General features: G+C 27.6%; 1 protein-coding gene across 1 annotated transcript; it reads left to right on the forward strand.

Moving 5' to 3' along the window:
- The first annotated feature begins 5,035 nt into the window (after positions 1 to 5,035).
- Positions 5,036 to 16,243, forward strand: LOC107620437 (early nodulin-70-like). Its single transcript, XM_088508946.1, has 12 exons — positions 5,036 to 5,389; positions 7,765 to 7,813; positions 8,210 to 8,417; positions 11,134 to 11,311; positions 11,421 to 11,492; positions 11,894 to 12,142; positions 12,598 to 12,724; positions 12,814 to 13,100; positions 14,379 to 14,572; positions 15,094 to 15,176; positions 15,341 to 15,417; positions 16,091 to 16,243. Exons 1-12 carry the CDS (start codon positions 5,036 to 5,038, stop codon positions 16,241 to 16,243), a joined length of 2,031 nt encoding a protein of 676 aa, XP_088365072.1.
- Positions 16,244 to 16,833: the final 590 nt, after the last annotated feature.

Consider the following 16,833-nt stretch of genomic DNA (forward strand, 5'->3'; position numbering starts at 1 on the left):
AACGGTAATATAGTTGCAGTCGAAACTATAGGAACCTTTAGATTATGTTCCACGAGTGGATTTTATTTGGATTTATTAGAGACATTTTATGTACCGTCATTTAGACGAAATTTAGTTTCTGTTTCTCGTTTGGACAAATTAGGTTATTTTTGTTCGTTCGGAGACAATAAAGTCAGTCTCTTCTATAATTCGAATAATATTTACTCTGGTCATTTGGTGGATAATCTATATAGGCTTGACTTAAATTTCTATAATAATGAAATACTGCAAACGGGTACAAAACGAAAACTAAATGAGAATTCGGCATCATTATGGCACAAACGCCTAGGTCACATCTCTAAACAGAGAATTCAGAGGCTCGTGTCGGATAAAATTCTTGGACTCCTAAATTTGGCAGACTTTGAAGTCTGCATTGAGTGCATAAAGGAGAAAAGGACAAAACGAAAGGAAATTAGGTGCCGAGAGAGCTAAAGATGTCTTAGAACTGATACATACCGATATATGTGGCCCATTCCCTACTGTCTCTTGGAATGGACAACGGTACTTTATTACGTTTATAGATGATTACTCTCGTTACGGGTATCTATATTTAATTCATGAAAAGTCCCAAGCCTTGGATGTTTTCAAGTCTTTCAAAGCTGAAATTGAACTTCAACTTGGAAAGAAAATTAAAGCTGTCAAATCTGATCGTGGTGGTGAATACTACGGAAGATATGACGGTTCAAGTGAGCAACGTCCCGGGCCTTTTGCTCTTTTCCTAGAGGAGTGTGGTATTGTTTCGCAATACACCATGTCAGGCAAACCTAGCATGAATGGTGTTGCAGAGCAAAGGAACATAACTCTTAAGGACATGGTGAGAAGTATGATTAGTCATTCTTCCTTGCCTGAATCACTCTGGGGAGAAGCCTTAAAGACCGTAGTGTACATTCTTAATAGGGTGCCAAGCAAAGCAGTTAACAAAACTCCATATGAAATTTGGACTGGAAAAATGCCCAGTATAAAGCATTTGCATATTTGGGGATGTCTAGTTGAGGCGCAACCTTATAGGCCGCATGAAAGAAAATTGGACTTAAGGACAATTAGTTGCTACTTTGTTGGTTACGCTGAGCGCTCACGGGGTACAAGTTTTACAATCATGCATCAAGGTCTATTTTGAAACGGGAAATGCGAGATTTCTTGAGGATGTTGAGTTTGGGGGGAAGAAAATATTAGGAATGTTGTTTTTGATGAGGATTCTGTAATTGACAATGATCAAGTCTTTGTGCCTATTGTTGTTCAAGATACAGTTATAGTACAAGAGCAAAATGAGAATCCTACTGTAGATCCAGTTACAGTACAAGAGAACAATGAGAATATTGTTGTTGCTCGAGATGCTACTACAGTACAAGAAAATGATGAGAATCCTCATCAACCCCAACCCATACAGCAAGCTCAACAACCTCAAGAAGTGTCATTAAGGAGATCCAATAGAAAAAGGAGAAAATCCATCTATGGTCTCAAACAAGCTTCCCGTTAATGGTATCACAAGTTTAATTAAGTCATTACCTCATGATTTTGAGGTAAATATTATAGATGAATATGTATACCGTAAGTTCAATGGGAGTAAATACTTTTTTTTGTCTTATATGTTGATGACATTCTACTTGCCAGCAACGATATAGGCTTGTTGCATGAAACTAAGAAATTTCTATTGAACAAATTCGAAATGAAAGATCTTGATGATGCCTCTTTTGTATTAGGAATCGAGATACTAAGAGATTACTCTCAATGTATTCTTGGATTGTCACAAAAGAACTATATCGAAAGATTTTAAGTAGATATGTCATAGAAAGTTATAGACCAATGGACACACCCGTAGTTAAAGGAGACAAGTTTAGTCTCAAGCAATGCCCAAAATGATCTTAAGAAGACAACAATGCATGATAAACCTTATGCATCAACATTAGGGAATTTAATGTATGCTCAAGTCTACATACATCCCGATATATCATTTATAGTGGGAGTGTTGGGTAGATACTTGAGCAATCCAGATATGGATCATTGGATAGCTGTTAAACGCGTAATGCGTTGTTTAAAGAGAACAAATGATTACATGCTTATTTATCGGAGATCAGAAAATTTGGAGATCATTAGGTACTCTGATTCCGATTTCATGGCATATGGTTGCGAAACTTTGTCACTAAACTTCATATAGTAGATGACATTGAAAGGCCATTAAAGATATTTTGAGACAATAAGTCAGCAGTATTATACTCCAATAACAATAAAAGCTTGACAAAATCGAAGCATACAGACATCAAGTTTTTAGTTGTCAAGGAGAAAGTTTAAGAAAAAATAGATTTCCATAGGACATATAGGAACAGAGTATATGCTAGCAGACCCATTACTAAGGGATTGACCCCTAAAGTTTTTCATGAGCACACTGCTCGGATAGGTGTCAATATTTGTGATGCCTTGGTTTAGTGGGAGTTTATGCTGTATGTCCTATGACAGATATTAAGTTATTTTTTCTGCAGAATTAAGTTGATGGTTTATTTCATGTTATGTGAAATGTTCATTTTGCAATATTTATATTGTGTTTGATCTCAATAAAGTTGGACCAGCTGGAAATAGACATACATGAGATCACTTGGCATGTAATTTCCATATTACTCATCCAAATTTGATCTATGTCGTTAAGTATATTAGGATGGTGATTGGCATGGTTTAGTCACGGCATTTAATGTGATAAAAGCTGAGGTAGTTCCATATCTAATATGAGACGGACCAGATTGTCAAAGTAATGAGAGAAATGGCATTCCGATGCGCGCATAAAGTTTATAAAAATGTGATTATGTCAAGAAATAATATATGTATAGCCCAAGTGGGAGATTGTTAGGAAATTATTTGATTTCCGAACTTATTTGTGGGCAATACATATATTAATTATAATCACAAATTATGTTATTTCAAATTAAATGACTTATATAATGATGATCTCATTTATTGTTATAAATGCTAATTGAATAAGTCATTGTTACTTTTGATTTGGAATTAAATGAGAATAAAATCGGATATTATCTTTTGTTCCTTAGATAATTATCTTTTTGGATTTTAGATATATTATCTTTTGGGCTTTAGATACTATTTTATTTGGGTTTTAGGGTTTAATGGGTGCCATGCTCAAATATAAATAGACCTTCAGGGTTTCGGTCCCCTATATACCAAAGCCGCCTTTGTTGCTCTTTCCCTATCAAAAGAGTTACAGTTCAGCCACATAGGAATACAGAAGGCTTTGGTTGAGAAAGATCGAAAGAACCACAAGATCCAAACTCTTCCGATCGTATGATTCATGTTTATGAATTCAGGTACGCTTCCGCATTATGATATGATATATTTTGATGATTCAATATGGCTGATCTGGGTTAATAAAATAATTTATTCCAACAAATATATGTTTCATAAAATATGCATTTAAAGAAAATAATAATTTTTGAATGATTCTTAAACTGAACTCGACCGATTACTGCCTATTATACTGTTAATTGAACCCCCTTTTTATTGGTGTTATACATTTTTAATATTGAAAAAATATACTTGCACCATTTTATAATACACTTCCTTAAAATGTACACCTTCTTCTTTAGAAATGGTACATATTTATGGATATTGAGTTTTTTCAGAAAGGAGTATCATCAAAAGAATGGTATAAATGTCACAACCCCTTAATATTTATTATCACACCTCCGCCTGCTGTGACCATATATACTCATAATTAAACAGAAATGTTTGGTAACGTAACGTACCAAGATTAAAAGGGTTTGTTTGTTTATTTTTTAAAATGAAGGTGATGAGAAAAGAACTGTTTTGGAAATCAATACAAAGTAGTGTCTCCTTAATTGCTTAAGCAGGCATACGGCCACAGGGTTCCTCTTTCAGTTGACTCAAACAGAAGCAGGTTCACCCGCCCCTGCTAGCTAGCTAGCTTTTCTTCGCTACCAATAGTGATATTAAAGATCTTAACTAGTATATTTAATATCATATATCATGTAATGCCAGAAGAATAGAAAGGGATATTTCACCCCCACCTCTAACTCCTACTCTCTCATATTATGAAGCGTCAACAACTCTATATATATAGTATTTATGTTATATTATATTAGGAGAATATCTTCTCTAATATATATAATATATATTAAGGTGAAAAGAGCGACACACTATGCATTAGTGAGAGTGATGTACATTGTCTATTATTATTAAATTATTTTTTTAATACATGTACACTAAAATTAGTCTTTAAAATATATATACATTAAAAATAAATTAAACTACACAAATATATTGATGATTAATTTTAGTAGCTAATTTTGGTATAAAAATAATATTTATTTATTATTTTTATATCTAATAATCAGATTAAATTTTTTAAAAAATAAGTACCGAACTAATTATATTAAATAATTTTTTTATACGAGAATAAATATTATTCATATAAATATTATTATATATTTTTTCTTGTCTATGTGTTCTTTAGTTAAATATCTTCCTATTTTATTCTCATAACTCAGAATTTTTGAGACTAGTTAAAATAAAATAAAAAAAGTGTTAGGTAAACAATAACCATCTTGAACAATATGAACAACCACTAATCAAATAAAAACACATTACACTTTTAAATTATCCATCTAAATCTTAATATTAAAATAACCATCCGTACACCTAGTAAAATGAACATCTGATATATATATTATTTACATTGTTTAGTATTTTTATTGTCTAACTATACTTTTCTATAAAATAAAATAAAAGAATATCCGTTACAATAATAATGCAAATATAATACGTGAAGTGTTTTTCTAGCTATATGAAGCTATATATGTATATATACTTGCTAATAAACTTTTATTTATATAAGCGAATACATTGAAAAATAAAGCACCATAGAATTATCGATCCTCTCTGATCTCGTCCGATATCTCATTCCAATATGCATATAGTGTCCTAATTTAACAAGGTAACAGACTTATTAGGACATTATCTATCTTCATTATTGATAATGGTAGCTTCATCAGTAAGCAGTGCCGCAGTGAGTTGCACGTTGGAAGAGATGTTGGAATCTAAAGAGAAAGAAATGTACCAGCAGCAGTGGGTGCAAAATGCACCACACCCGCCTTGTTTTTTTCGAGAGGTATTCGAAAACGTTAGGGACACAATTTTGCCGCCTAGTAACAGCAAGAATGTGTGGTCAACTCTCGTTGTCAACGACAACCAACAACCTTTGTACAAAAGAGCGTTGGTGTTGTTGACGGAGATTTTTCCCATCCTTGCTTCTCTAAGAGGATACAATGCTCACAAGTTCAAATTCGATCTCATGGCGGGTATAACCGTTGCAAGTCTCGCCATTCCTCAGGTTCAATTTATATGCTAATTTGATTTCGTGCCTGTTAAGTCATTTTTATTTTAAGAAAAAATTCACATTCATATAACACTTTCAAATATAAATTTGGTCATAAATTGTATTTTGTGAAATGAGACAATTTAAAATATAGATATCATCAATGTGTGAGAACTAGAGAGAAGAGAATATGCACATTAAATGGGATGGCAAATAGAAAACTTTTTTTTTTTGGGTGATAAGTAGGGTTAGAAAAAGACCAAACAACGTGTGCTACGACTTAATCTAGTCTGATAGAAAATAAGTTTACATTCAATTATTTTAAAAGTTTAAATTTTTTAATAGACAAGATTTAAGTTTATAAAATAATTTTATTTACTAGACTATTTATTTATTTAATTACATATATATTTAATATTTTTTATTTTAATTGATTATTTATTTTGTTTTTTATATTTTTAAATTATCAAGCCTTTTACAAATTTAATGCTAGGTCAGACTTGTTAATAGACTAGACTTAATACTTAATAGATAGCTTATAACAGGTTATAGATCAAGTATAGGTCAAGTAAACTTTATTGTAGATATATTAAGAATAAAGTTTGGTCTGTCTTACTCTATTTTTATTCCTAGTAATAAGATTATAATTGGAACAGTAAAATTTAATAAAAAGAATTATTTTGTCTTAATTTCTTTACTAATAGTGAAGATTTTTGTTTGGTACAATCACAAGTCTACAAACTACAATGCAGATAGCAGTGTAAACTTAACAGTAATACCTTCTTCATAGTTGCTCAAAGTCTCAAACTCATCTATGCTTAACACCATTGTTTCTTTTTTCTTTTTTTTTTCTTTTTTTTGTCTACAAACAGAGACAATGGTGGGTTTTGACTCTTTTTTATTGTACAAGAATGTTTCTTTTTTTTTTTAATTTCTTTGTGGGTTGTGAATGAATCGGGTTTAGGCATGGACCTAATATGATATGTCAAATTCAAAGATGCTATTAGGCCATTTGGGCTTTATCTCGGTATTTCAGGCTTAAAATATGCATGTTTTGACTTTTGATGGACATTACGAACCGAAAGCTAGCTTATGAAAGTTGGAACAATATATTATTAATTATTAGAGCTAAAAGTGGCCCCAAAAAAAATTGTCTAAGAGTTACTTTTCATTTATATTTTATTTTGATAAAAAAAATTATATTATTATAGTTAGGTTATTCAAAATTAATTTGAGCTGTACAAAGACCCTACATGCTAGGATGGAGCCATAAATAGTTTTAAGCATTGAATATTGAATATATGATTATATAAGGTAACATAATTTTTTTGAGTAAAGGATTGGGTAAGTCCTAATTTAGTTCATAATATTTTAAGTATTTTATTTTAATGTTAAAAAATTTTAAATGAATTTAATGTTGTCTCACTATTAAATTTGACATAAATAATTAGTATATTGAATAGTTAATAATGTTCGATTTCAGTATATAAATAAAATCGATTCACTAACAATTGGTATGTAAAAGCCTTTTTTTTATTCGATTCTAAAGTGTTAATTATTGATTTCTAAGATTTTGGAAATCGATGCAAGAAAGAGAACAAAAAAAAAGTGTTATAAGAAGGTTTTGGCTTTGTTTTTCTAATACACAAAAAATAAAATGATATAATTTAACTAATAACATTGGTTGCTTTTGTTTATAAACAGGGAACACTGAGACATGTACACAGAGATACAAGATCATATTTGATAAATGAGATATTGATAGAAATATTATGTCTTGGGATATTGAATTAGTACATTTTATGTTCTTCTTATAAAAAACGACACAAAAAACACTGGATTGGAACACAACTTATTTTTTATTTCTTTTATTGTCAATATTAATTTTTTATAATTATATTTTTTATCATTCTATTTTCTTTTTTAATTTTTTGTGAAGAAAAAATTAAAAGTAAATTTGACTTTTATTATTCATTTTATCTTATATTCAGTTTATCATCAAACAAAATATACAAATATTAATTTTTATATCTCTATTCTTTTTTTTATTATCCTATCTTATCCTATTCTCAAAACTAAACACATTCATTGTTAACGTTTATGCGACTTATTTTTTTAACTATTGTATTAAATTTAACGGTGAAATAATATTAAATTTGTTTAAAATTTTTTACAACAAAAATAAAACATTTAAAACATTAAAAATCAAATTAAAATTTAATCTAATATTAAAAACTAAAGTAATACTTTTTTTTTCTTATTCTAAGAACACCAATTCGAATAAATACAAGTGAGAGGCCTATCGTACTTATTGTGTATTATGTTCACTACAATGATGTTTCATTATTCACTGAATTATTGAATTGAAATGGTTGCTTTGGGTCATGCAGTGTGTAGGATTCGCTACTTTGGCTCAGCTAAGTCCCGAATATGGTTTATGTAAGTTGCATATAACTAGTTATAGAATTTTCTATAAATGTTATAAAAGGATATGAAAACACATTCAAGTCACGATATTATTGAACATTTTTGTATTCTTCGTTTTAAATTGATTATTATAGTTAAGATAAAACCAAAGTAGAAGTCCTATTTAACGATCTATTTTATTTTAAAAATATTATTTGTATACCAAAAACAGCTACTATATATTTTTGTAAAAAAATATATATTAATTTATTTTTAATGTATATTCTATATTAATAACTAATTTAATAGCTAAAGTTAGTATACACCTAATATATTTAATTTTATTTTTATACTAAAAGACTAAGTGAATTGTATAATTGATAATCCTAAAGAGCGCATAATTTGCAATTTGTTTGAGTTTTGAGACAGATACATGTTTTGGGCCACCTCTTATGTACGCAATGCTTACGAGTTCAAGGGAGATAGTGATTGGGAATGTAGCAGTGGATTCACTTCTTCTTTCTTCAATGATTTCCAAATTGAAAGATCCCATTCAAGATTCTGTTGCATACACTCAGCTACTTCTAACTGCAACTTTCATTGCTGGTATCTTCCAACTTGCATTTGGAATCTTCAGGTCAATGCTCATCTCTTATTACTTCATTCTTACTTATATGCCACTTCGTTAATTTTATTTATGTATTTATTTATTTGTTTAATACAAACATGAACTCAATGTATGAAGCATGGTTATTCATTCCGACTAGCTGACTACTTAGTGGGTATAGTAACAATTGTGAGATGTTTTGGAAATTTTAAATTTGACAAATTATAAATTTTCAAATCAGATGTTTTGGCCTTTATAAATTTTTATTATTTTAAAAGTTTTTAAAAATTATCTTTATTAGATAAATTATTTCTTTGTCACTTTTAATCAAATTTTAGTTTATATATATATATTAAATAGGGCAATTTACATAAATAAATTGTTTGCCCCTCAAATTTACGTAATTACATTGTTTCAAATATGAAGACGCAAATACATTGTTTCATACATCTATAGAAACCGCTACTACCAGTAGTGGTTTACCAAAACACATAATCCGCTATAGCTAGCAGCGGATTACATGCGAATGAGAAACACAGAAACCGCTAGAGGCTGTCGCGGTTTCTGTTTGTTGATGCTTGGCCATAAACCGCTACTGGCAGTAGCGGTTTATGTGTATTAGAACACATACGTAAACTGTTGGAGGCAGCAGCCATTTACGATGAGTATGAAAGCAAATAGTAAAACTAATATTTATCTAAAAAAATAATTACAAAACAAATAATTAATGGTATATACTATTTAAATAAAATCATAAATAAAAAAATTTAATTTATCATTTCACAATATAATTTAAAAAATATAAATATGCATGTAATAAATTTTTTATTTGTATTTATTATTAAAAATGAGACCAAATTATAAATAAAAAAATACAGTACTCAAAGTATTAAATTATATAAACTAAGACTAATTTTTTTTATTCTCATCTCTTTTAAAATAATAAAATAATTTATTTTTAACCAAAAGTTCATTAAAGCATATATTTTTCTTTTTCAAAATCATTTTATTCTTTTTTATTTATATCAACCATACAAAGGAGATTCGGAGAGTTTGAAACATGGGTTGTATTCTTTGCTGCTGATTTACATTTGAGGTTCTAACTAAATGAATTTTTTTTATTTGTGCAACTTTGTTGTCTTATACCAAAAAATAAAAACTATTTATATTTTATAATTGATTGATTGGATAAATAACAGTGGTAGCATCATAATTTTGATGAATAAAATAAAAAATATAAATATGCATGTAATAATTTTTTATTTGTATATATTATTAAAATGAGACTAAATAGCAAATCAAAGAGTGAGTACCCACAGAATACTAAAATATATAAACTAAGACTAATTTTTTTTTTTTTATCTTCATCCCTTCTAAAATTCATGAATGATAAAATAATTTATTTTTAGTAAAAAATTCACTAAAGTGTACATTTTTTCTTTAAAAATTACTTCATTTTTTATCTATCCATATATATCATATGAGTGCAAAAAATATATACTCCGTTTCTTTCTCTCAATCTTCTTGTAACTTAATTTAGCATAAATAAACATTTTTCATAATTTCCATAAAATAACATTTTTTATCATAATTTATAATTTTTTGGCATGTTCAATCATGAATAGTTTCATTTGGAATCATTTTAATTGTTTAAGAGATTTGTTGTTCTAATCTCTCTCTAGAATTTCCTCTCTATAACCAACCTCAAAATCACTCCAAATGAATAATTTGATAAGCAGTCACTCTCCACGTAAACCGTTATAGCCTCTAACGGTTTACACACGAACCCCTATGCACATAAACCGCTACTGTCAGTAGCGGTTTATGACCAACTCCAATCAAACAGTAGCAGGTTATAGCGGTTTCCATGTTACTACATTTTAACGTAATCCGCGGCTGGCAGCAGCGGATTTTGTGTTTGTGTAACCCGTTACTACCAGTAGCGGTTTCTATAGATACATGAAACAATGTATTTGCGTCTTCGTTTTGAAAACAATGCATTTACGTAATTTTAAAGGTGTAACAATTTATTTAAATAAATTGTCCTATTAAATAAATAAGTCCTTAATAAATTTTATTATAAAATAATTAAATAAAAATATTAAAAAATAAATTAGTTTCCATCAAAATGATGAAAGAACCAATTTATATAATAATTATCAAAGTTTCTAAAGAATAAGATTTTATTGAAAAACAAAATGTCAGATCTAATATTTCTTAAAAACTAATTTAAATATTTCTTCTTCTAAAAAATTAATTTTGATATATTTCTAGTATAAAAAATATATTTATATAATTATTTATGGTCATATTAATAAAAATAAATAAACTTTAAATTTATTTAAAAAATATCTGAATTTATGTCTTCAATTAAATAATTAAGTAAAATATTTTATAATATCAATAAACTAAAAATTAAACTCTTATTATTATGATTATTATTATTACACGTATTTAAAATAAAATAATAAACTAATAATTATATTAATATCTATTAATTCCCTCGTTTAATATATAAGAAATGTTAGAAGGGTATTATAATTGAATATTTTTTGTTATCAGTTAACCATTAATGTTTAAAAATATCGAATAAAGTATGTTGTTAGATTTTTAGATTAATAGAGTTAGACTAAAGGAATTGAGTTAATGATTAAATGATAGCCAAAAATAATAAATTTTGATGGCTCTAGTATTTTTTTTTTAATATATTATTAATTCGGACAATAATACACATTTTAATTAGCAGGTTTGGATTTCTGGTGGATTATCTTTCCCATGCAACAATAGTGGGGTTCTTGGCAGCAGCTGCCGTAGGCATTGGAGCATATCAGTTTATAGTGTTGTTAGGAATCAATAAATTCACTAACAAATCTGACTTGATTTCTGTGATCAAAATATTTTGGACATCTTTATTCAAGGATCGAGTAAGAACACGCCACAGAAATTTGATCTTAGAACTCTAGTGTTTTTTAATCGTTACAATATTATTATTGCTAACAGTTTCTTTAATTTAATTTCACTGGCCTTTTTCAGTCACAGTGGCATCCTTACAGCTTTACTCTTGGATTCTCATTTCTTTGTTTCATCCTATTTGCCAGATTCATGGTAATAACTAATGTCATTTTTTTGGAGGGAAAAAAAAAATCAACACAACAAGATGGAATATTTAATCAAAACTAGCAAAAAATCCTCAAATAGGATACTATTCTTGGCATTACCATCAACAATTATAAAAAAAAAACTATTAGTATTCTACTCTTTATATTCGTTAAATAACCTGTCAATAATGTTACAAAATATGTTATTATTTCTGCTCAACCAAATATTACAAATATTTATTTTCTTAATTATTCTCAATATTTTTACAATTTCATCAAATTTTTTTAATTAAGTTCTTATTGTTTGAAACTACAACGACTTTAAGAGTTTTGATATCTATTATGTCCCTAATTAATTTTATTGAAAACTACTATACATTTTAATTATTTCTTGCAATATGAAAACAGGGGAGAAGGAACAAGAAACTGTTCTGGTTGCCAACAATTGCTCCTCTGCTTTCAGTTATTGTATCTTCTATTGTTGCATATACAGTGAATTCTCATCAAATAAATGTGAAGGACTACAAAGTTGATGTGTTAGGAGAAATCAAAGGAGGTAGCTTGAACCCAATCTCATTATTGCATCTCAACCTTAGTGACAATTTTTTGGCTCCATTGATCAAAACAGGGTTAACCGTTGCTGTTATTTCACTCACGGTATGCTTCCCCCATATTTTTCAGAAACGTGTAATCATTTTTGTTTTGGTTTATTTTTCAAAATCAATAATGTTAATAAAAAATCAGTCCAAAGTATTTTATTTAATATTTATTAATCATTACGAATTGTATAATTTTAAATATAATAAATATATAATTATAAATATAAATATAAAATATTATATGTATAAAATTATAGACATTAAATTAAATAAAATAACTTTAGCTATTGTTTTTATGATATTACCATTTTAAAATCTTCTCTAGATAAAGTATCATTAATAAGTGGAGATATTGCATAATAATAAAATTGAAAATGATAATGACAATTTAACCTTTTCTTTTGGGAGTAAATTATGAGTGATTCAAATGGTTTAAGTAGCAATTTACTCATGCTTAATTGACTAATGATTTTATAATATTGGGAGTGTTTCTAACTATGTATACAAAATTAGGAAACTATTGCCGTTGGTAGGTCATTTGCATCCATAAGAGGATACAATCTTGATCCCAATAAAGAAATGATATCCCTGGGTTTAACCAACATTGTTGGATCTTTCACGTCTTGTTACGTTGCATCTGGTAATAGATTTCTACCCACTCTTTTTCTTCTCCCATCAAATATTTCTGTTATGGAATTTGAAGAAAAAGAAGTAAATATAACAATGCAGGTTCACTTTCACGCACTGCTCTAAATTATAGTTCAGGGGCTGAAACAACGGTGTCAAGCATAGTGATGGCATTGACGGTTCTAATATCACTGAAATTCTTGACGAGGCTATTGTATTACACTCCAAAAGCAATCTTAGCAGCAATAATTATATCGATAGTGCCTGGTCTTATTGACATTCAAAAAGCATATCAGATTTGGAAGGTTGATAAACTAGACTTTCTTGCTTGCGCTGCAGCCTTTTTTGGGGTCCTCTTTGCCTCTGTAGAGATGGGCCTTGCAATTGCGGTATCTTTCACAACACTCCTTTGTCTGCTTCTTTTTTAACCAAAAATAAAAAATTGTTCCAACTCATTCAACGGTATCTTGATTTTTAGATAAAATTTTAAAATTTAAATAAGAGTATTTAAAAGAGGAGTGCTAGCTGCAGATTTGGTGAATTATAGTCATTAATTAATTATTATTAATATTTTTAATGGTGTGAGATTACATCTAATAATATAAAATTACTAACTTTTTTTTTGCTTGTTAAGTTCTGGCGAAATTTTAATAAAAATGATGATTTTCTGGATTTTTTCATTTAATAAAATGAAAGAAAAATGTTAGAGGATCATTAAAATTTAATATTTGATAATTATTTTTAGTTATTAACCTAATTCTTTTAGTTTAGTTATCCAATAATATACTTTAGTCTAAACTTTAAAATATTAATAGCTAATTATTAATAAATTTTGATGATTCTCTAATATTTTTCAAAATGAAATGACAAATTCTCCTAAATAGATATCTGATTATTTATAAAAGATAATCTTCATTGGTTTTATCATTTTTTTTCCACCATAGCATGTACTCTATTCTTTAACCTATATTTTTAGGAAAATGGATTCTCTCCAGTTTTTTTAACACTTGAGAGAATAAAGTGTGATCTCTTACCTTTAATTCTATAAGTGGAACCAAAAATAAAGAAGAGAGAGAATAATGAAGAGTGAGATTAAACACTGCACACTATCCAATTTTTTTTCACTGGAGAGGATCCACTCCCATATTTCTAGAATAAATTTAGAAACATTAATGACAGAGAGGCAATAACTTAAAATTATCTTATTTAATATAATATTCATAATTTTATGTATTTAACATTTATAATTATATTTCTATTAATATAATAATAATTAATGAATACAAAATAAGTAATTATAAACTGCTTTGAGTTGACTTTCTATTTTTTTATTTTTATTTAAAAATAATATGCATGAAGTATAGATTTTTGACGCAATAAATCATGTAAAATGTTATTTAGAGATAAAAGATATTGAAAAATCTTAATTTTTTTTATTTGACATTAACAATATCAACATGTATATTTTTATATGTAACAAATTTTTAGAATTAATGGTTTATATATCTCATATCATATTGTATCATGCATCTTGCGGCTTTGTAGATTAAAACCAGCCCCTGCACTATATGTGGTCACCCATTATTCTTATTCTTAATGGTAATAATTACTTGTGCGAAGCTAAGAATTCATGAATTGTAATAAATGTTAAATAATGAATAATATAGGTGACAATATCATTTGCAAAGTTAATTCTGGTGTCAATTCAACCTGGAATAACGGTTCTTGGAAGGCTTCCTGGAACAGATGGATTTGGTGACATTGAGCAATATCCAATGGGCCTCTCCATTCCTGGCCTTCTTATTCTTTCTCCAAAATCCTCCTTCCTTTCTTTTGCAAATGCAACTCTTGTCAGAGAAAGGTACTTTCTAATTCGGTTAAAACTAAGACACAGTTAATTTTATATGAAGTTGATAGTTAAAAGTCGTTAGATGATTATTTAATTAGTCAAATTTATCAAATTATTTAACGACTCTCAACTATCAACTTCATATGAAATTAACTGCACCTGTATTTCTATCTTCCAGTATAACATACTTTAAATAACGTAATTAACCATGTTTCAGTACAAATTATTATTAGTTTCACATTTTTCAAAAATAAGATTTTTATATAGTTTATAAATATAAAATGTCTTTTACTTTTATAAATTAATTTTCAAATAGCTCTTATAATAAACATGAGTCAAATTATTTAATAATTTGATTTAACTGCTATTACAGAATTAACTTGATTTACATTTTTTATTTACAGAAATTACTTTATCTCATTTAATTTATATGAACTAAATTGACTCACATTAGCATTCACAAAATCAAAGTGCACGTTTATCTGTTATTTACTATATTGATTTCTCGAGAATTACCTGAATTGTTTTGAAAGGATTGAGAGATGGGTGAATGATGGACACGTTGAGGAGGGCGAGGGAGGAAGCAATTTAAAATTCATCATTCTTGATTCCTCAGGTTAGTGAATTTTCACAATTTATATATATCAATTTAGATTTTTCCGTAGTTATATCTAAAGATATAAATTTATCATAAAAGGTATTACAATTGCTAATATCAACCAGAAGTTAGCATGCATCTAAATTTGACATTGTTCATAACTTCATATGATGATTTGATAGGTCTTACGAATATTGACACAGCGGGAATTGCTTCTTTGGAGGAACTGAACAAGAATTTGACTTCACATGGAGTAAAGGTAAGCTTTTGCTTTTAAGACAGAAAAATTATTATGATGGTCATGTAATTATTTTTTAAGTTTTATAGTTTTATACAAGTAGAAATGAGGATGAATGAGTTAATTATTTAAAATTAAATTTAATCACAATACTCCAAATTCAAATAAAATATATATGATTTCATGTCAAATGAATGATAGAATATAAATTATTTTCCAATTTTTATAAAGTATGAATGCAACTGTCTCAAAGTTTTCAAAAATTAAAGAATAATTATTTTAGTTTATAATATTTTCATCAGTTAAGTTTTAGTTTTGTCCTCAATATTTGAAATATTTTATTTATTTATTTGGTCTTTTGATTAAAATTTTAAAATTTTTTCATTCAAAAATATTTTTTTTATTATTATCTTCTTCTTTCTCTTATTCTTTTATTACTTTTACTCTCAAATTATTGCGATTATCGCTGTGATGACCATTACAATTATAGTTTTTACTATTATCAAAAAAATCATAATAAAAAAAGAATATTTAAAAAAAAAATTTAATTTTAAACAGAAAATTAAAACAGAAAAAAATAAGTCATTTAGAATAAGAATATAACGAATAAAAAAGGGGTGAATTATCCAAAATTTTGATATTGAATCATTTAATGTATATTTATTTATTTGTGTTGATATATGTGAATTTTCAGTTGGTGATAGCTAACCCAAGGTGGCAAGTAATCCACAAGCTAAGAGTAGGTGACTTTGTGAGCAAAATTGGAGGAAGAGTTTTCGTTTCTGTGGGTGAAGCTGTAGATGCATGTCTTGGTCTTGGTGCTGCCAAAATGGCTAATACTGTATAACCCAACCACTATATATCAATATCATCATCATCATCTTCTAGCTACCTACCTTTTTTTGCCCTTTCTTTTCAATTTTCATCATCAATGGATAATGAGCCAGGTGTTCCAAGAATCATGACAAGACAATTTCTTTTTCTAGGGGGGAAAATAGAAGAAAAACGTGGAAATTATTTCAAAGAAAATGTTTAATGAATTATATTTTTGGTGGTAATTAATTGTCAAGAAAAAGCTTGCCCTTTAGAATTTTTTATGGCTAATAATTATAAAAAATATATTTAAATGTATTTTTGATAATTAATTACCAATAAAAAAAATTGTCAACAATACTTTTATTGATGTTTTTTCGCTATTAATGATAAAACATAAGTGTGAAATATAAAAGTATTATCAATACAGGTTTAATTTATTAGCAATAAAGTGATCATCGAAATTAAATTTTTTTTAACTTTTTTTTAACAATTATTGACTGAATTAAAAAATACTAAATGTTTTTTATGATAATTAAGTGACCATTAAAAGTACATTTGAACATTTTTTACATGCAAAGCTATTTATTGGCAAAGTTACAAAGTGCATTTCTTTTATATAAT

Source organism: Arachis ipaensis, chromosome B10 (assembly GCF_059453495.1).
Source record: "Arachis ipaensis isolate K30076 ecotype BB chromosome B10, ASM5945349v1, whole genome shotgun sequence".
Classification (NCBI taxonomy): Eukaryota; Viridiplantae; Streptophyta; class Magnoliopsida; order Fabales; family Fabaceae; genus Arachis; species Arachis ipaensis.

Bases quoted from the DNA above. Each gene is read 5' to 3' on its own strand.
- LOC107620437 (XM_088508946.1), top strand. From the start codon at position 5,036: ATGGTAGCTTCATCAGTAAGCAGTGCCGCAGTGAGTTGCACGTTGGAA. The intron at 8,418-11,133 runs GTCAATGCTCAT...TTTAATTAGCAG, and splicing joins CTTGCATTTGGAATCTTCAG to GTTTGGATTTCTGGTGGATT. The intron at 12,725-12,813 runs GTAATAGATTTC...ATAACAATGCAG, and splicing joins GTCTTGTTACGTTGCATCTG to GTTCACTTTCACGCACTGCT.